Raw genomic sequence first — 16360 nt, 5'->3', positions numbered from 1 at the left:
CTAGACACGTCTATCGCATCCATCCACAAAATGATCTGTGACAGCGAGCAAACAAAATCTACTCAAACTAATAATAAACTAAAAAAAAGTGCTTCTAAAATAAGTCAAATGTCATCCATGGCAAAGCTGCACCAACCCATGATTACTGTATACTTTCAGGCATATACATCAGTGACAGAATGACTCTAGCTGGGAAGGAGCATGAGAATATGCCGTGTGAGGTTTCCGTGGTTTGGGCTCACTTATTCCTCGAGAAAGTAAACACAAAATGTGAACAAGGTCATTTTACCAAGACTCGTTCTGTGTGTGGCTTCTCTCTCTTTTTTTTTTTTTATATCAGTTACACATAAAAACAAGTTGATCTGCTTAGCAACGCTGAGCTGTGACTCAAGACGCTGAGAAGGCTTGTTTGGTGAATTAAATCCAGCTGTACTTAGTGAGAGAAGGGGAGTGACTGGCCTTACTGAATGGTGGTTAACAGTACAATGTTAAGTTTAGCGTGCGGCAACTCTCATCTCAGCTATGGTAGGTTTGCTGTATTTATAGGCTTAAAGGGGCATTGGTGAAAACTGATTTGTTTTTTTTTTTCCCTAAGTGTTGAACTCGTGCAGAGAAGTCTGTGAGTTCAGTGGAAGGTGTTTGAATACAGCGTTAGTTTTCCATCTCTCGATGCAGCATCACAGTTCACAGGAAATAATTAAGTTCCACGCCGTTATTTAGAAACACCTCACGCTGGGTGAGGCGAGAAAACTGTGGTGAGACTGGGAAAGTTTGAGCATCTGTGCCTTGTTCCCATGACATTTTTCTTAAAGTATTGGTATTAGTATTAGTTATTGTGCAGTAAGACGCTTTGTGACTTTACTATCATAATTCGCCACTGAACGGGCTGGATAGGCCACTACCAGAGCAATTTACAGCTACTATATTGTGGAAACCGTCCATGGCCTACATCTGGGTTGTCAAGCAGTGCCAGGCCCCTCAGGTCCTGTGAGCAGAAGCTGTGGCTATTCCTAGGTTTAACCTAAAAACTGAAAGGTGAATTTGATTTCAGGCCTGCAACACAGACGGAAAAACTCGTGACCAGCCTACCCTGTTTAAGATTTACTTTACACACATCGTTGGAATGACTGTGTCTTGCCACGGATCAGTAATTTATGCACTTCTTCTTGTTTTGACTGTTACTGTGTACTCTTTATTTGACCTGCTGACTCCGTCTATTGTGTTCCTGCAGCTTTATTGCTCAACAAATTACAGAGCTTCTTTGTAGTCCTCCTTCAACCCATTTAAAGTTGAAACACTTCACTTGATTTGTGTCTTTAACTTAATTTATTGACATTTTCCTCTCACTTAATACTTTAAGTATTTTTTTTAGCCTTGATATTCAAACATGTTCACAGTAGTGTCACTCATACTGCATTTTGTACAACCAATATGCAGGTTTACATTTACAGATGGAGCCATGCGAGACAAAAAGACTAAACTCGAGCGCAACTGTCAGTTTCACTGCTTGGTGGAGCAGTAAAGGCACTGTGGTTTTTCTGTTTCCTCTATTTGTGTCTAATCAGTGCCGGGGCACGCCTGAGCGCCTCCACACAGACCACTGTTGTGCATAACCCCGTGGAGAAGAATACCCTTTGGTGAGAGTCTTTCCGAAAGGGGATTTCACAATAGTGTCTAAACAAAGGCCCCGATAACCATAATCATAAGCCTAGAGGGGTTGGCGAAAGAAGATTTAAAATAAAAAGGATAAAACATCGTCGCAAATGAAACATTAACGCACACGTTCACAAAAGTGAACTCAAGAGAGGGGACGTTTCAGGGCATGGGACATTCCATTGTGGATTAGAGGGGCAGCGCATAAAAGCGGCGGGTGCGGGGAGGGAGGCAGGCTAAAGTAGGGTTGGTAGTGTCAAATCACAAGGGAGACGCCACCACAATGCAGTTCAGTACGGCTTTTGTGAAGAATCAGGGTCAAAACCAGAGAGTGAGTGGTGGTTAGAAAGATCTTTCCAATAGCTGAATTCACAGATCTGACGCATATCTGCTGGCCATTTCACCACCGAAGACCAATCTAGCGAAGGCGCGAGAGGTCAGCATTTATTGGTTCCCAACACTGTTCAGAGATGGTTTTGTGACAATAAATTACATTATAACCTACAGACCAACAAAACCAATAAATCAAATTAATCTCAACTATTCTTCTGAGAAATATGTATCAGTGGGAAAGGAGGAACTCTAATCCAGCACTTTGAAATCGATATAATTAAATGGAAAGTCATCTGTGTTCATAGGAACTACCGTGTTTCTCCAGCAGAGAGACATGTTACCACCTGTTTTAAGACTCTACATTATATGATAATATTCAAACCACAAATACAATAGAGCATGTGTGTGTGTTTGTGTGTGTGTGTGAGAGATACGGTCACCCTCATATCCTGGAATAGTTCGGGAGAACACATTTGCATGCTTAACATACAAGCGCCCGCTGAGCATTCATGCAAATTCCTCATGAATACCTTCCTGCTGTCTCTGACAGGTTGCGGGAACATTAGCGCTGAGGTGCAGGGTGATGCACATGCAAATCCTGCTTGTAGCCCCAAACTATAACACCACAAATTCTTACTAAAGGCAAAGAAAATAAACTTAAAGGGAACAAACTGAACCAAATGCTGTTTACCACACTCATATATACACAAAAACCGTGTGACACGGTGAGCTTTCCTTTAACTCCGCTTCCAGTTAGCTTACTTTCGGGCAATTTTAACTGTACATTTTAAAACAGTGTTATTTATGGATGTCCTTAAGCATGAGTCACACTTCTCGTCCTGCTGTTTTAGCCGAGCGCATGGTGTAATGTCACCACGGTACAATTTCAGCAACAGAGTCGCTCAGACGTGGAGGTTATTCAAACTGCTTTTATCTTCAGATGACTGAATTACAGGGCCATATCAGGGCCTTATTCAAATATGAAAAGTACATTCATCTGTATCCCTAAGTGATATGAGAGCAGTGAACCACTTGGTACCTCAGCAGAATGCGTTTGTGTGTTACCCTTGTTACTGTAGATGAGACCTGACTTTCCCAGTGATCTTTGTGTACAGCTAATGAATGCCAAATCCACTGAGAGGCTACATGCATTATAAGACATTCCACAAATTCTGTGGATAAGCCTGTGTGCCGCCGCCTTACTTACTGTAAATGAAAAAAATCTAACTCCCATTCCAAAAACTCCTAACCCCCCTTCCGCATCGTGAAAGGACAGAAATCCGAGCAGCGTTTCCTGTAAGGGCACGTATTAGCTCATGCGGCACTTGGAAACCAGATAGTCGTCAGCTAACACAAAGAAAGAAGCACACGTAATCAATCTGCACAATCTGGTGAGCGCTCCAAGGAAAACCTTCCAGATGATGAGATCCAAAAGAAACTGCTGAAAATGATGTGCAGATGGAACATTTTCGCAGAAACCAAACACTATAGAATAACAGTAAAACAGGCCACACCTTCGAAATAAAAATTCACTCTCGGTGTTATGTAAATGTTGTAACCTTTAGAACTCGCTAGCATATCAACAGGTGGAACTGATTTCCATTAAACTAAGATGACAAAAGCTCTGCTCCTACGTCCGTGAGAGCAGGGTCATGGGCGGTTTGTGGGAAGCACCCAAACCATGAAGTCCCTCTGACTCAGGAAAATATATTTTATTCTTAATCCTTCATTGCCTGCCTGGGAAGCTGCAGATACCCATGACTGGACACAGGACAGATGAGGGGCATTAGAAGAGCTTTGAACTGGGAGAGATGGGATTAAAGTGTATTAGGAATCAAGCATCACAGAATATGACATATTTAAGACATGTAAATATGAAGTGTATATGCCAGTGTAAAATTAGTCTGAAGGTGTTAATTTAATATTACATATTTGCAAGCGCAGACTACAACACAGACATGTTGTGGGAGTTGTCACACAATGAAAGAGAAAAAAAAAAATTCTCTCAGGCCAGTGCTATCGTCAGGACATGAAGAGGCGTTGGAGTTTTGGCACGAGTTGTCACCAACTTAACTATGATGCATTACACAGGCCTGACGCCCACCTTCAGCCCCGGTGTGATAAATCTTTCTATATGCTGTAGCTGAAATATTAAACAACCTAAAAAAAAAAAAAATACCAATGTCACATTTCATTTTAATACACACTAATCGAAGCACGCGTGTGGCTTATGTCGGCTGACATATCCTTTCACTGTTACATGTAAATGTGACAGGAACTCAGGCCGATTCTTGTAAACAAATCACCACTTAAGACAGGAACAGAAACTGAAGTAACATCAGCTCTCAACTCTCCATATTTTACTTTCAGTTTAAGAAAACACAAACACGTAAATATAATGTATGTTAGTCAAAACTTTAAAGTTGAACAGATTTAGGATTTCACCAGCTGTTTCTGGTGTCTTCCATTTAAGGGTATAAAGTTAAAGGTCCGGTGAAAAGGGGAAAATACAGAAAATGGGTGAGGGTCGTGGGTGGAGTGAGCCGTACCAGCCAAACCACAAGAGATAATCCCCAAACCACGGGACGCGCACATGGAGAGATGAGACTTTGTCATTTGACATATGGAGGAGTTTCAAGCCTGACAGAACTCATTACAGACAATATGCTTGACAGACTGGATAGTAACCCAAATCCTAGCTTTTGAACCTCGACCAGAAATAGATAAACTAATCCAGGCATGGTATTAATCCTATGTCGAACTATTAGCATCATGTATTACACTGAATGTTGGGGTCAAGTTACTACTTAAATATGCGTTTGGGTAACATAAAACCCAAACAGTTTATAAAAACAAACAAACAAACGCTTAATCGTGACCTGATTTTAGAAATAACATACACATATACCAACCGTTTTAATATATGTTTGAATATTTTAGGCTGCAGCAGATGGATCTCGATTGAGTTGACACTAAAGTCCTGCACAAAATCAATGATAAATCATTCATGTGTATGGAGCTGTATCTTGTTTTACATGCATTAAACAGTAGGTGCCGGCTCAGAACAGGGAAAAGCAGAGAAAGGCCAGACATCTCACCTGATCAGCCCCGTAGGCAGCAGCAAACTCCATGAACTCCTCAATACGAACGAAGCCATCTCCATCTTGGTCTAAGGCATCGAACACAGCTTTCAGCGGGGAGACATCTTCCTCCCTGGTGTTCACAGCGGAGACCATTGGAAGCGAGTCATCTACCCCCATCTTAGAGAGGGAAATTGTCTCCACAGCTTGATCATTAGTCCACCCGGACTGAGGAGATGAAGTGTTTAAGTCCTGGACTGAAAAATCAAAAGGTGGTACTTCATGACAGTCTGAAGCCTCGAGCCGGTTAGCATCTGTCAGACTCTCATCTTCCCGCTGCTCAGCTGATGGACTGGGAACAGTGGCATGCTGTACACCATCCTGCGGTTTCACGTCCCAAGATTCGTCCTCATGGACCTCAGCCACAGTCAAACACAAATCCAAAGCCATCGCCTTATTCTCCTGATTTTCAGCTTCCGAGAAAAAAACTTTTTCCATCAGATCCTTAGATGGACTCTCCACAGAGTTACTCACCATGGTGAAATCACCATGGATGATGGCATGTTCATCCAGGGGCAGCGTCAGTGATGGAGGTTCGTCTGACAACCCCAGAGCGAGTGAGTCATTCTCACCTTGCTGCTCCGAAGGAAGATTTCTAATTACAGCCACTTCTGCGTGCACTGCCTCCGACTCTTCTGCTGATACATCTAACGGCTTATCTGTGCAGATAACAGAGGCAGGACTGACTGGACACAGACTCAGACTGCTGTCGAAATCTGGAACTTCTAAATCCAACAAAGGCACGGATCCTTCAAAACACTCCAGCGAGGCGCTGGTGTGGTTATGCGGGAGGCAGCTCTCAGGTAAACCTTGCAGGGTTGAGCTACCAGTTACAGGCAGATCAGTCACTTGATCAGGGAATAAACCTTTGTCTCCAGTTTCAGGTGACAAAGTCCCGCTGCTCTGTAAGGGAGGATGACCCGCCTGCTCGTCCCGTGACAGGTCTAGCAGCTCCTCACTGACACCCTGTGGGTTCAACTCACCTGAAGACTCTGGGGGGAGACGACATTGTTCACTTGAGAGGAGATCTACTAACAAAAATGGGTCCCCCGCGTCAGTCTCAGAATTCCTCTCAGAAATCTTCCCTGGAGAGGGCGGCACACTGAGGTTTATTAGCTCAGCCTCACTATTGAGGACATTTGATCCCTCAAGAGGGAAATCCTGTGTAAGAGCCAGCTCCTTGTAAGCAGAGTTTTTCCCAGTCACCTCGGTAAAGTCAGGAGAAAACAGCCACGACAAAGCACAGTCACTGATTTCATCAGGTACCTCAGTTTTTTCTTTATCACACAACTCCTCTATGAGAGTACCATTGCTAGAAAAGTGGGAATTAGTAAAGTTATCTTCAAATTGTAAATCTCCACAAGAAAAATCTGAGATATTAATAAGGTTGTCCAACTGCGCCGTCTCCTCCACACGAAGAGTTTCCTCATCTCTTACTTGGGGTGTTTGATCCTGATCACTGGAACCCAAACCTGTGTGACCGCTCTTGTTTTGACAGGGCACACCTCCATTGTCCGAATCGAGCATTTGAAATCCCAGAGGAAATGGCTGTTCTGACTCCCACTGCGTGTGCCCCAGAGGGCCAGACAGGATGGTCGATTCCATTAACGCCGGCTATATTTACCTCGACAAACTTTAGAAAGCTGGTAATGTTTTATCTCACTGCTGTCGTCGAGATCCAGCTCTTCAGTTTTAATGCCATGCTTTCTCATGTAGCACTACTCACATTTATTTAAATCTCGAAATAAGTCTGTCCTTAGGAGTATTGTTTATGTTTAACATTTCAAAGTCTTTAAATATTGCTGACATATATTTAGATTTTTCTATACACTTAACAGTAAAATAGTGGTGTTTTTGTTTTTTTGTTTTTTTTTAAGGTTTAATGCCACTCAGGGAACGGTTTTACACCTTGTACTAGTGGCTGGCATCCAAATCTCGACGATACCGATACCTAAATTCAGAAGTCATATCAATGACTAAGCCTGACTGAATATCGAACCGCTGTGAGGGTGTTCTGACTCACTTTGTCCCTTCCTCTCATGGCAGGTCCACTCCTGGCTGTTGTTAAATGTCCCAGCTCTTGTACATCCACCGTCAACATGCTTCTCTTCGACCTGGACGCTGTTAAATCGCTGACGTGAACGTCTCAGACCTAAACCGATGGACACAAACTCTCAGCCGCGAGCCCCTTTTCACACAACGACGTTGCGAATTAACGCGATAAGTCGCGAGTGTTTGTCAACATTAGCTCCCTTAGCCGATTATCTCACCTTATCCACGGCGAGTTAATTTAACGACGTGCCGAGAGTCAAACGAGGCAATGAATTAACTCCGGGCTACAGCGTTCATGTTAAACACGTCATAATGAAGCGGGTTACCACATGTGTCGGTGCCTTTCTTCAAGTGAATTCGAGCTAACAGCTAACTCCTCCTTCCAGCATCCCACTTCTTTCGCTCCATTGGCCGGGGAAGCTGCTAGCTGCCTAGCTAGCCAAATTAGCCTATTAGCTCGCCAACACAGCAACCATCCCAGCTCCCTCCCCTCCTCTCAATTAAACAAATCCCAAAATTATTTTCGTCATGTCGCGGTTTATGGGTTAACTGCGGGAAAAAGACGCCTCGACTGGTGGTGTCCAGTATTATGTCCTCATTTCGACGTCAGCGGCCAATCCACCTGTGTCAGTCAGAAGACAGGCCAGGCAGACGAGGGACGAAATCCTTCTTTCCACCTCAAATTCCTCCTCGTTCCTGGTCTCAATAACACGCCTGTCACCGCTTCCGTCGCCGAGAACTAAAACGAGACGATGTGAAATCGGGCTTAAGAGGCTCCACCATCTATCTGGCAATCAGTCCATCGATGTTGATCACAGACGCCGAAAGCTCTCGCATCAGCATCAGCAGTGTCCCATCCTCCTCCTCCTCATCTCCTCTCCTCCTCCTCCAGCCGCATACACACGCCACTGACGTTTCACGCAAGCGTACAAAATACCCCGCAGTACCGCTGGCTTTTACAGCATCTGGGACTTTATCATTTGTGTTCGCCAAATAGACGGATGATTCTCAGCCCCCTGTTTTGAGTGTTTGTAAGTATGTCCACCCCTTCGCACACGGGTCAAAGTTCAGGATCAGCTACAGGAACCTTCAACTAAAACGGGGATTAGGATTGGATTTCCATCTGTCTGTGAGCCCACCGCTTATTATCTCTAAGATTTACTTACTCAACAGGTGATTAAAATATAATACTGTTTTCACAGATCGTGGCGGGGACGAGATTTATCATTTCGAGAAAACTAATAAGATTTTTAAATGCTGTACTTGTGGTGTTTTGGCGCCCCCGCCTGACTCGTAAAATCAAGAGCTTTTCAATTTGTGTATTTTTGTATCCTTTTAAAAACAACGTCAGACCTCTCCTCACAAACTAAAAGCAAAGAGAAGGAAAAGAGGGAAAACTTGTTAGCTTGTTGAGTGATGATTTCCTTCTACTTTGATGCGTGCGTGTGTAGGACTTTCAAAGCCCTGATCAGTCGAAAGTGTCCAGCTTTCTCTACTCTCACTCCTCTGTATGGCCACACCTACAGTGCCTGTCAGAAGCACTAACAGAGATCTCTTTGTCCCAACAGCACTCTGTAACATCAGCATATTTTAACAATGATGCTGTTTCCTGCACACCTTAAGGGACACCTACGTCCTCTGGACAATATATCCTAGGACATGTCCTTATTTATCATGTAATTTTGTGCAAGTGTTTTCTCAAGAGCAATACTCCTGTTGGAGTTGTCAGCATTTACGATATTCACAGTGTCCACTGCATATATTTAACCTCCAGCACCTTAACTTCACTTCATATATATATATATATATATATATATATATATATAATATATATATAATATATATATATATATATGCACGATATATCACAATATCATAATATCACAGTAATGGATCATATCATACTCAGGTATTGCGATACATATCGTATCGTGAAGTCCTCATCAATACCTACCCCTCATTGTTTGACATTAAAAAATCCTTTTAGGTCAATTAGTATTACCAAAATTATTTCTCTTTGCTAAATGCTAAAATAATGGGAGTTAGATTCTTATATTACTTTCTTCAAAGTCATAAGTTAACGTAGATGATGCCCAGACGATAACATCATGGCTTTGGGAGCTTCTAATTGGTTAATTGACAACATTAGAGTCAATTGGAGGCACACCTGTGGACCTGGTTTATCCTTGGGTACAACTTTCAGATGTCTGAAGGTGCCACTTTCATCTGTTCAAACAATTATACACAAGTACAGACACCCTGGGATTGCCCAGACATCACACTGCTCAGGAAGGAGATGCATTCTGTGTCCCAGTGATGAACGTGCTTTTTTTGTGAAATGTGCCTATCAACCCCAGAATGAAAGTTGAGTAAAAGATGTCTTAGTCTTTAGTCTTTATTCCAAACATGTTAAAAAGTGGGCTGAACTTCCTGGAGGGAGTCATCCCAAAGAGATCGATAAAGTTGAGTCTAAGGCCACTCGATCAACTCCAAAAGTAACATAAAATTAACAGAATGCAGTTTGCAAATGCACTAGTTTTTGAAGACAGGTACTGTGGTCTGATTAAACTAAAATGGAACCGTTTGGCCACAATGACCATCGTTACATTTGGAGGAAAAAGGGGGAAGTTTGCAACCTTGAGAACACCATCCCAACAGCTAAGTACGTAGCTGGCAGCATCCTGTTGTGGGGGGTGTTTTGCTGCAGGAGGGACTGGTGCACTTCAGAAAATAGATTGCTTCACGAGGAAAGAATTTAGAAATATTGAAACGACATCTCAAGACATCCGCCAGGAATTTAAAGCTTGGCCGCAAATAGATTTTCTAAATGGGACCCTAAGAATACAAAAACAAACAAAACCAAAAATAATGTTTTTGAGTCGCCATCAAAAAGCCCTGATCTCAATCCTATAGAAATCCTACCGTGGGCAGAGCTGAAAAAGCACGTGCGAGCGAGGCGGCCTGCAAACCTGCCTCTGTTACATCAGTTCTGTCAAGAGGAATGGACCAAAATACCAGCAAACCTTTGTGGGAAGCTTGTGGAAGGACAGCCAAAATGTTAGACCCAAGTCATACCATTTGAAGACAATCCAACCAAATGCTAGAAAACCCATGTAGACTGATTAAATCTGCGCAACTTCTATTAAAGGTACAACACAATGAAGAAAACATGTGGGAAACAGCAGTCCAGGTGAAAGTATGAGTAAGAGTTTAATTAACAGATTACGGGAAAACGCATCAACTGGCAGGTGGTAAACAAGACATGATGACAATGCCCTGGAATGGTTGACTATTATTATACAGTCTTAATTAATAAGATTGAGAACACAGTCAATGTAGTGTACTAGTGTGCTTTAAACTCTCAAGCCACCAGAAGGTAAAATGAACTACACATACTGTACATGTAACACATCCGTACTACAGAGAGGTGCTAAATTTGCCTTGAGTTTTCAGCATTTACTTGTCTCTTTTCTTTTCAGATGACCAATAACCTGAAAAACATAAGAGATACAAGTGAATTATTAAGAGTGACACCACCATTAAATCTATCCTTTAACCCTATCAATCACATTCATCCTGTCTCCTGTCTCTTTACGTAGACCTCAAACTGCGCCTCCTCCTACACACCTGGGCCAGGAGGAGGACAGGGGAGTCCCTGTTCACAGTTTAGCAGATTTAGAGGAGGCTATACCCAACAGCGTGGAGAGGTCGTTGGCTGAGGTCAGCCACGCGCCGCCATCCGCCACCAGGACGGCTCCGGTCACATAAGAAGACGCTCGGCTGGCCAAGAAAAGAGTGCAGTGGGCCATCTCTGTCTTGTTGCCAGCCCGCTGCAAAGGAATGGACAGGAAGGCGCCGGCAGCCTCCCCTGTAGGGCCACCTGAGGGTTTAAAGGGAAATCCAGTTATCTAGTTTTCTTCTGTTTGACATGAGCCCTTAAGAACTAGCCAAGTAATGAATATGGGAATTTTATATTATTATCATGTTAATATAACTCCCACAAGTCTGTTTTTGGACTAGATCCCAGAGTTTATAAAACTGACATCCATTAAATGACTGTTCAATTAGTTAGTTAGCCAGTATTGTGTTACCCAGTCTGCGGAAGCCCTCCGTGCCGGAGACAGGACCTGGAGCCACAGCATTGACTCTCACCCCGTTGGGCCCCCACTCCACAGCCAGGTGCTTGGTCATGGCATCTGGGGACGAGACGAGAAACGTGGAGTCATCGCCATCTCTCATTGACAGTCTTATGACACGACACTAAAACATGCTCTTACCATTCGCTGCCTTGGCAGAGCCGGCGTGAACCTGCAGGGCCTGCCCTCTGTATCCAAGTGTTGCTGAGATGTTGACAATGTTGCCACCATGATCCTTCAAAGAAAAATGACAAAATGCTCAAAGTTGGTGAAATAATAAAGTAAATAAAACATCAGTTTACCAAGGTTTATTGCGATATCTGATCTTTACTGCCCTCTTCTGGTAATTACGATGAGTTACAGCGATTAAATCATATTTAAAGTAATTAAACTAATTACAAATTTACTATCATTCTTTTTAACTCTGACATATTGTAACACAGAGAAGTCATACTGCACCTTGAACCACTTCTCATAAACAACCTTGCTGGTGTTGAATGTTCCCATAGTGTCTATCTCCATAACTGTCTTGAAGGCGTTGAAGGAGAGCGAAGTAGCAGGGCACAGGAAGTTTCCAGCAGCATCTGTGAAAAACATTGATCGTAACTGTGGACTTGAGTGCACTTGGTCTCAAACCATCTGACTCACAGGGACGACAGCTCCTCACCAGTCATCATTTTTCATTAATCATTTGTTTGGTTTGGGAAAATTATTAGAATGAGGTGTCAGAGTGACACCTCCACAATGCTTTTTTTAGAATAAAACAATACTTTTAAAAAAAAATTGCTGACAAAATTATTGCATTTTAAGAAGCACATATTTGTTTAAGACTTGGAAGTCAAAGTACAAGACTTGAGTCTTATAACACTTAAGGGGAACGATTTGCGACTTGAAAAGAAACAACTCCTACTGTAACCAAGGCCAAATTATGAGACACTACTAGACAAAAATGTTTAAATGCACCATTAAATCCATAAATGCTTAAATAACATAACTAAGAATAAGTAAGAATCTTGTAGTGATGCAACAGTGTGCAGAGGGGGTAAGGGCATGAAGATAAAAGATAAAGAAGATGCAGCGTCAGGAAAGTTAATGAGTAAACCAAAACTTTTTGCTTCATTTGCTTGTTATTCAGCCCAAAACACTTTAAAATTACCATTTTTTTTGTTCCAAGTTGGAATGATTTTGTGAAATTTATCTTCCAAAAAACAGAGTGAATCAGCTCCAAAGTGTTTTCATACAGCACTCAAGAGAGCCTTTTCTTTCTTTCTTTTTTTTTTATCACAAGTGGTATATGTGTTAGATGTCACATACTGTTAATAAGGATGTCTACACGGCCGAACTCCTTCAGCGTCTCATCTACAGCAGCAGCGATGCTGTCAGGCTGCCTCACATCAATACACAAAGGAAGACAGTGGCGTCCTGTCACAGCAGACAGCTTTTTAGCTGCCTAGGGAGACACGTTCACATTAGGAGAGGTTGAAACACTGACATTTGGTTTACATTTAATGGGTTTTTTATGGCTGAGGAAACCGTAAAAATAAACAACCTCTTTGAGCTTGTCTAAGTTCCTGCTGGCAATCACTGTGTCACAGCCGTGTCTGAAAGAAAGATAAGAACAAAATATAACAGAGAGGAGAGACAAAGAAACAAAACGTAAAAGGACACAGTGTTTTATTTTGATTAGCACGTGAAAAGACAGCGACGGCTGAAAGAGAGACAGGGGAGTAACTTATTGTGAAACAGTCAAGGACAAGAGGCAGAGAATGCAAGGTTGAGAATGCCATGAACGACATTGTAGAGATAACAAAAAATGTTATGAGGAAGGCATGAGTCACAAAAATGGTAGCTTCATCCTCTGGTGAGCCTCCAACCTACAAATCAAAATACAGTTCAAGGTGTGCGCTAATTTAAATAAATACAAATCTGTTGGCTTCAACTTTTGTTGCATAAAAAAAAATGATGAAAGTCCATCAGATAACAGGTTTGCCAGTAGAATATGGGGACAACTGAGCACAGTGACCCCACAGTGTTTTACACATTTGAACAGTCACGACTCTCAGATTGTCTATTACTTGACAAATCATTTGTTGTTGTCAACTTTAAAGCGTACAAACAGCATGTGTGAATGCAATAGGGGTGAAAATGACTGAACACTGATATTTCTGCAAGACCATTTCATGCTACGAAGAAACAGATAATCTGTCTGACCTCATGAAGATTTCAGCGATACGGAGTCCAATTCCAGATCCTCCGCCAGTAATAAAAGCAACCTGATCCCTAGAAAACAAAGCGTGCTTTATGTAGTTGCAGTGAAAAATGCAGCAAAGCAAGTAGGTCTCACATGGTAATTGGAGAAGCATTCAAATGAAAACTTTTTCATGCTTACTTGAGTAAATCTGGACTGTAGATGTGTGTGTATGATGTCAGGCAGTCGTCTGTACCAACATCTTCAGGCAGCGGCTCTCCTTGTGTTTTTGGTTCTGCCATGCTGATAAATTATATCTGTCACACACTGGCATTAAGATAACCTAAGTCCATTGTATGAGTTGCCTGTGTAAGCAAGATAACACTAAATAAAACGATAATATGTCAGATTGTCAGATAGGTAAAGGACCAGCGTGCAGGGTTTAGTGCCATCTACTGGTGAGTTAGCAGGTACCAACCGTACCTCCTCCCTGTCTAAATGTGCACAGAGCCCAAAAAAAAGTAAAAAACTAAAAAAATCTCCACTAGAACCAGTGTTTGGTTTTACCATTACGGCTTAAGCAGCAGCGCAAAATAGTGGACTCTCTGCAACTAAGCTTGTATTTCCCTTGTATGTTATTAAAGTCTAGTCTTAAAGTCTAATTTAAGTCTGGATGAGAACAGCTACTTCTATGGCTAACAAAAACACAGCAGCGACCTCAGGGGCTGAAAAATAGAGCCAAACCAGAAGTGTAGCTACTCAAACGGCCACTTGAGACTGTCTCCAAAATTGAGTCCAGTCCACATTAAAAACTTTACACCTTAAATAAATACAGAAAGATGATAATTTCCCTTTCAAGATGATTCTCAGGTATCTCACTTGTTTAAATTAGCATTTAAATGTAAGCATAACTTAAGATGTTGCCGCTCTGTGTAACAGGTTTGTGCCTTCACAGGTCACTAGCCATTTGCCTAGACGTCGTCTCAGCTCCACTCATTGTCCACCATTCTCACTGGGTGAACAAGCGGTTTGTCAGACTGTTTGTTAGACTGAGTCTAGCACTGCCAAGATGGCGACGGCCAGAACCACCACACTGAGCTTCAAAATCACTCTTCGAGAAACCTCAAGGCGCAAACATTTTTTTACAGTCACTGAGGCAAAACGTTATTAAGAAACTTAGATTTCTGTTCCACACACACTCCAAAATCCTACAAAGTGAACCTTCACATTTGGCTGTAAGCGTTGCATTTTACTTTTTGTGTGTGCCACATTACAGGAAGAACATATAAACTGAATGTCATTAACAAATACATGATCAGCATAAGACCCCTTCATTACCAGAGCTGAGTAGTACAGTAAGCCACAGGTGTCAAACATACAGTCTGCGGACCAAAAGCGGCCCACCAGAGGGCCTTATTGGCCCGAGGGATGAATTTGCAAAGTGCAAAAGTTACATTGGAGACATTAACTGAAAATGTTCCAGTAAAAATTCCAAGGGGTCACACAGTTTTCACACATAGCACTTTATAGATATTGAACTGCATTTCTTTAGAAATGTCCGGTTGTTCATCAAATGTTTTGCAATAGTGCAATTTGTTAAATGTAAATACTTTCATAATGTACTATTTTCCACTAAAACAAAGGGTTAATATGCTGTTGCGAAACTGGCCCGGCCCCCTTCAGATCAAACTGGGCTGTGTGTGGACCCTGAACTAAAACGAGTTCGACACTTGTGCTGTAAACTTTCACTCAATCTGATTAAAGGTCCTCTGATTTGGATCCTGATCTCAGTATTCTGCAACTCAGGACTTTAAAAACGGGTTGAAAGTACTGAAACCCTAAAACAGACCGCAGCACACATGTCTACAACACACTACCCTCTGCAGGGTGCCTCTCTCAGACTTATAAGTTAGCCCTCTAAGTTAGCTCTCTAAAGCACGCATCTAATCAGCATTACAACCTTTAACTTCTCCGACTTCAGTGAAGTCCGGTTGTCAATCAGCTGCTGTTACCTGTAGAAGAAAAGTCGTTTTGCACCAACTCAAAGGAAATCCGTCCAACTCGTCGTTTACACAACGTGCACAAGACGCACTTATCTATATCTGACCACGAACATCCACGTTTATCGCTAACTCGGTAGATATTTTTCTTGTACGAACGACTTGTACCTTGGACGTTTACTTTTTCGCCATCCTTCAGTGGCGCATTGTGGGTAACGAAGTCCGCCTGGGTTGCGTTCAAGAGCACAAAAAATATCACCCTGTCCTAATAACAGACTGTAAAAGCGAAAGGTCCTAGTGCCGTCTAGTTACTGGAGTGTGTAACAATGGGTAGAATATAAAAAGTAAAACTGCTTTGACATTTAGAAATGACGCAGACACTAAACTTTTAGAGGTCAGTGGTGATTAGATTCGAGAGAGAGATTGTTTCAGCGTCATGTACTCTGTAAGACTGTACGGTTTCTGAGAGCAAAGGAAACCCCAGTGATTCTGTTGGTCATTAACAATCATTTTCTAGGATGGCACCAGAGAGGTTCTCCAAGTGTAAACCAACACTGAGTGAAACAATCAAGGGTCTACAGTTTCAGGGCCGATGCTGATCAGAGCACATTAGCGCAGAGTGGCCCATATTGATCCCTACTTTGGGAATTACCGCTGGAGAGAGCTCTATGCAATGGATCCCTCGAATACTTTTGGGATGGATATTTTTCTTTGCACGCAGGCTGCATGTCTGAGAGGCTCAGAAATGTGAGATGAGTGCTTTTGTAAGTTGATTAGTTTTTTTCCTAAACACGAGAGCTAACACAAAAGTGCACATAAAAGTGTGCATTAAAATGAATGATGATGGATGCGTTAAAG

The 16360-nt window shown here is 42.3% G+C and overlaps 2 protein-coding genes across 6 annotated transcripts in view; both read right to left on the bottom strand.

Annotated features, from left to right (window-relative positions):
* The window catches only part of rab11fip3 (RAB11 family interacting protein 3 (class II)), a 28342-nt gene extending 20298 nt beyond the window's left edge, over window positions 1–8044 (bottom strand). The window contains exon 1 of the mRNA XM_047608513.1: window positions 5085–8044. Coding sequence (XP_047464469.1) covers window positions 5085–6731 — 1647 coding nt within the window. The 5' untranslated portion in view covers window positions 6732–8044. The remainder of the gene's footprint in view (window positions 1–5084) is intronic.
* Window positions 8045–10363: 2319 nt separating this feature from the next.
* On the bottom strand, window positions 10364–15724 carry decr2 (2,4-dienoyl CoA reductase 2, peroxisomal). Of its 5 annotated transcripts, none has more exons than XM_047608515.1 (10): window positions 15515–15724; window positions 13704–13867; window positions 13526–13594; window positions 12864–12915; window positions 12629–12764; window positions 11774–11898; window positions 11456–11549; window positions 11270–11374; window positions 10870–11058; window positions 10364–10669 (listed from the first exon to the last, which is right to left on the bottom strand). In XM_047608515.1, the coding sequence occupies exons 2-10, from the start codon at window positions 13802–13804 to the stop codon at window positions 10635–10637; spliced, it is 906 nt and encodes a 301-aa protein (XP_047464471.1). In that variant the 5' UTR covers window positions 13805–13867; window positions 15515–15724; the 3' UTR covers window positions 10364–10634. The 5 variants fall into 5 exon arrangements, with proteins under 5 accessions (XP_047464471.1, XP_047464472.1, XP_047464475.1 ...); XM_047608516.1 differs by having other exon boundaries at window positions 13704–13829; XM_047608519.1 differs by having other exon boundaries at window positions 10806–11058; window positions 13704–13805.
* Between the last annotated feature and the right edge of the window lie 636 nt (window positions 15725–16360).

The sequence above is a fragment of the Mugil cephalus genome, chromosome 16, assembly GCF_022458985.1.
Source record: "Mugil cephalus isolate CIBA_MC_2020 chromosome 16, CIBA_Mcephalus_1.1, whole genome shotgun sequence".
NCBI classification, from domain to species: Eukaryota; Metazoa; Chordata; class Actinopteri; order Mugiliformes; family Mugilidae; genus Mugil; species Mugil cephalus.
Note: the sequence above shows the minus strand (reverse complement) of the source record. Positions and strands in the feature narration are given on the sequence as shown.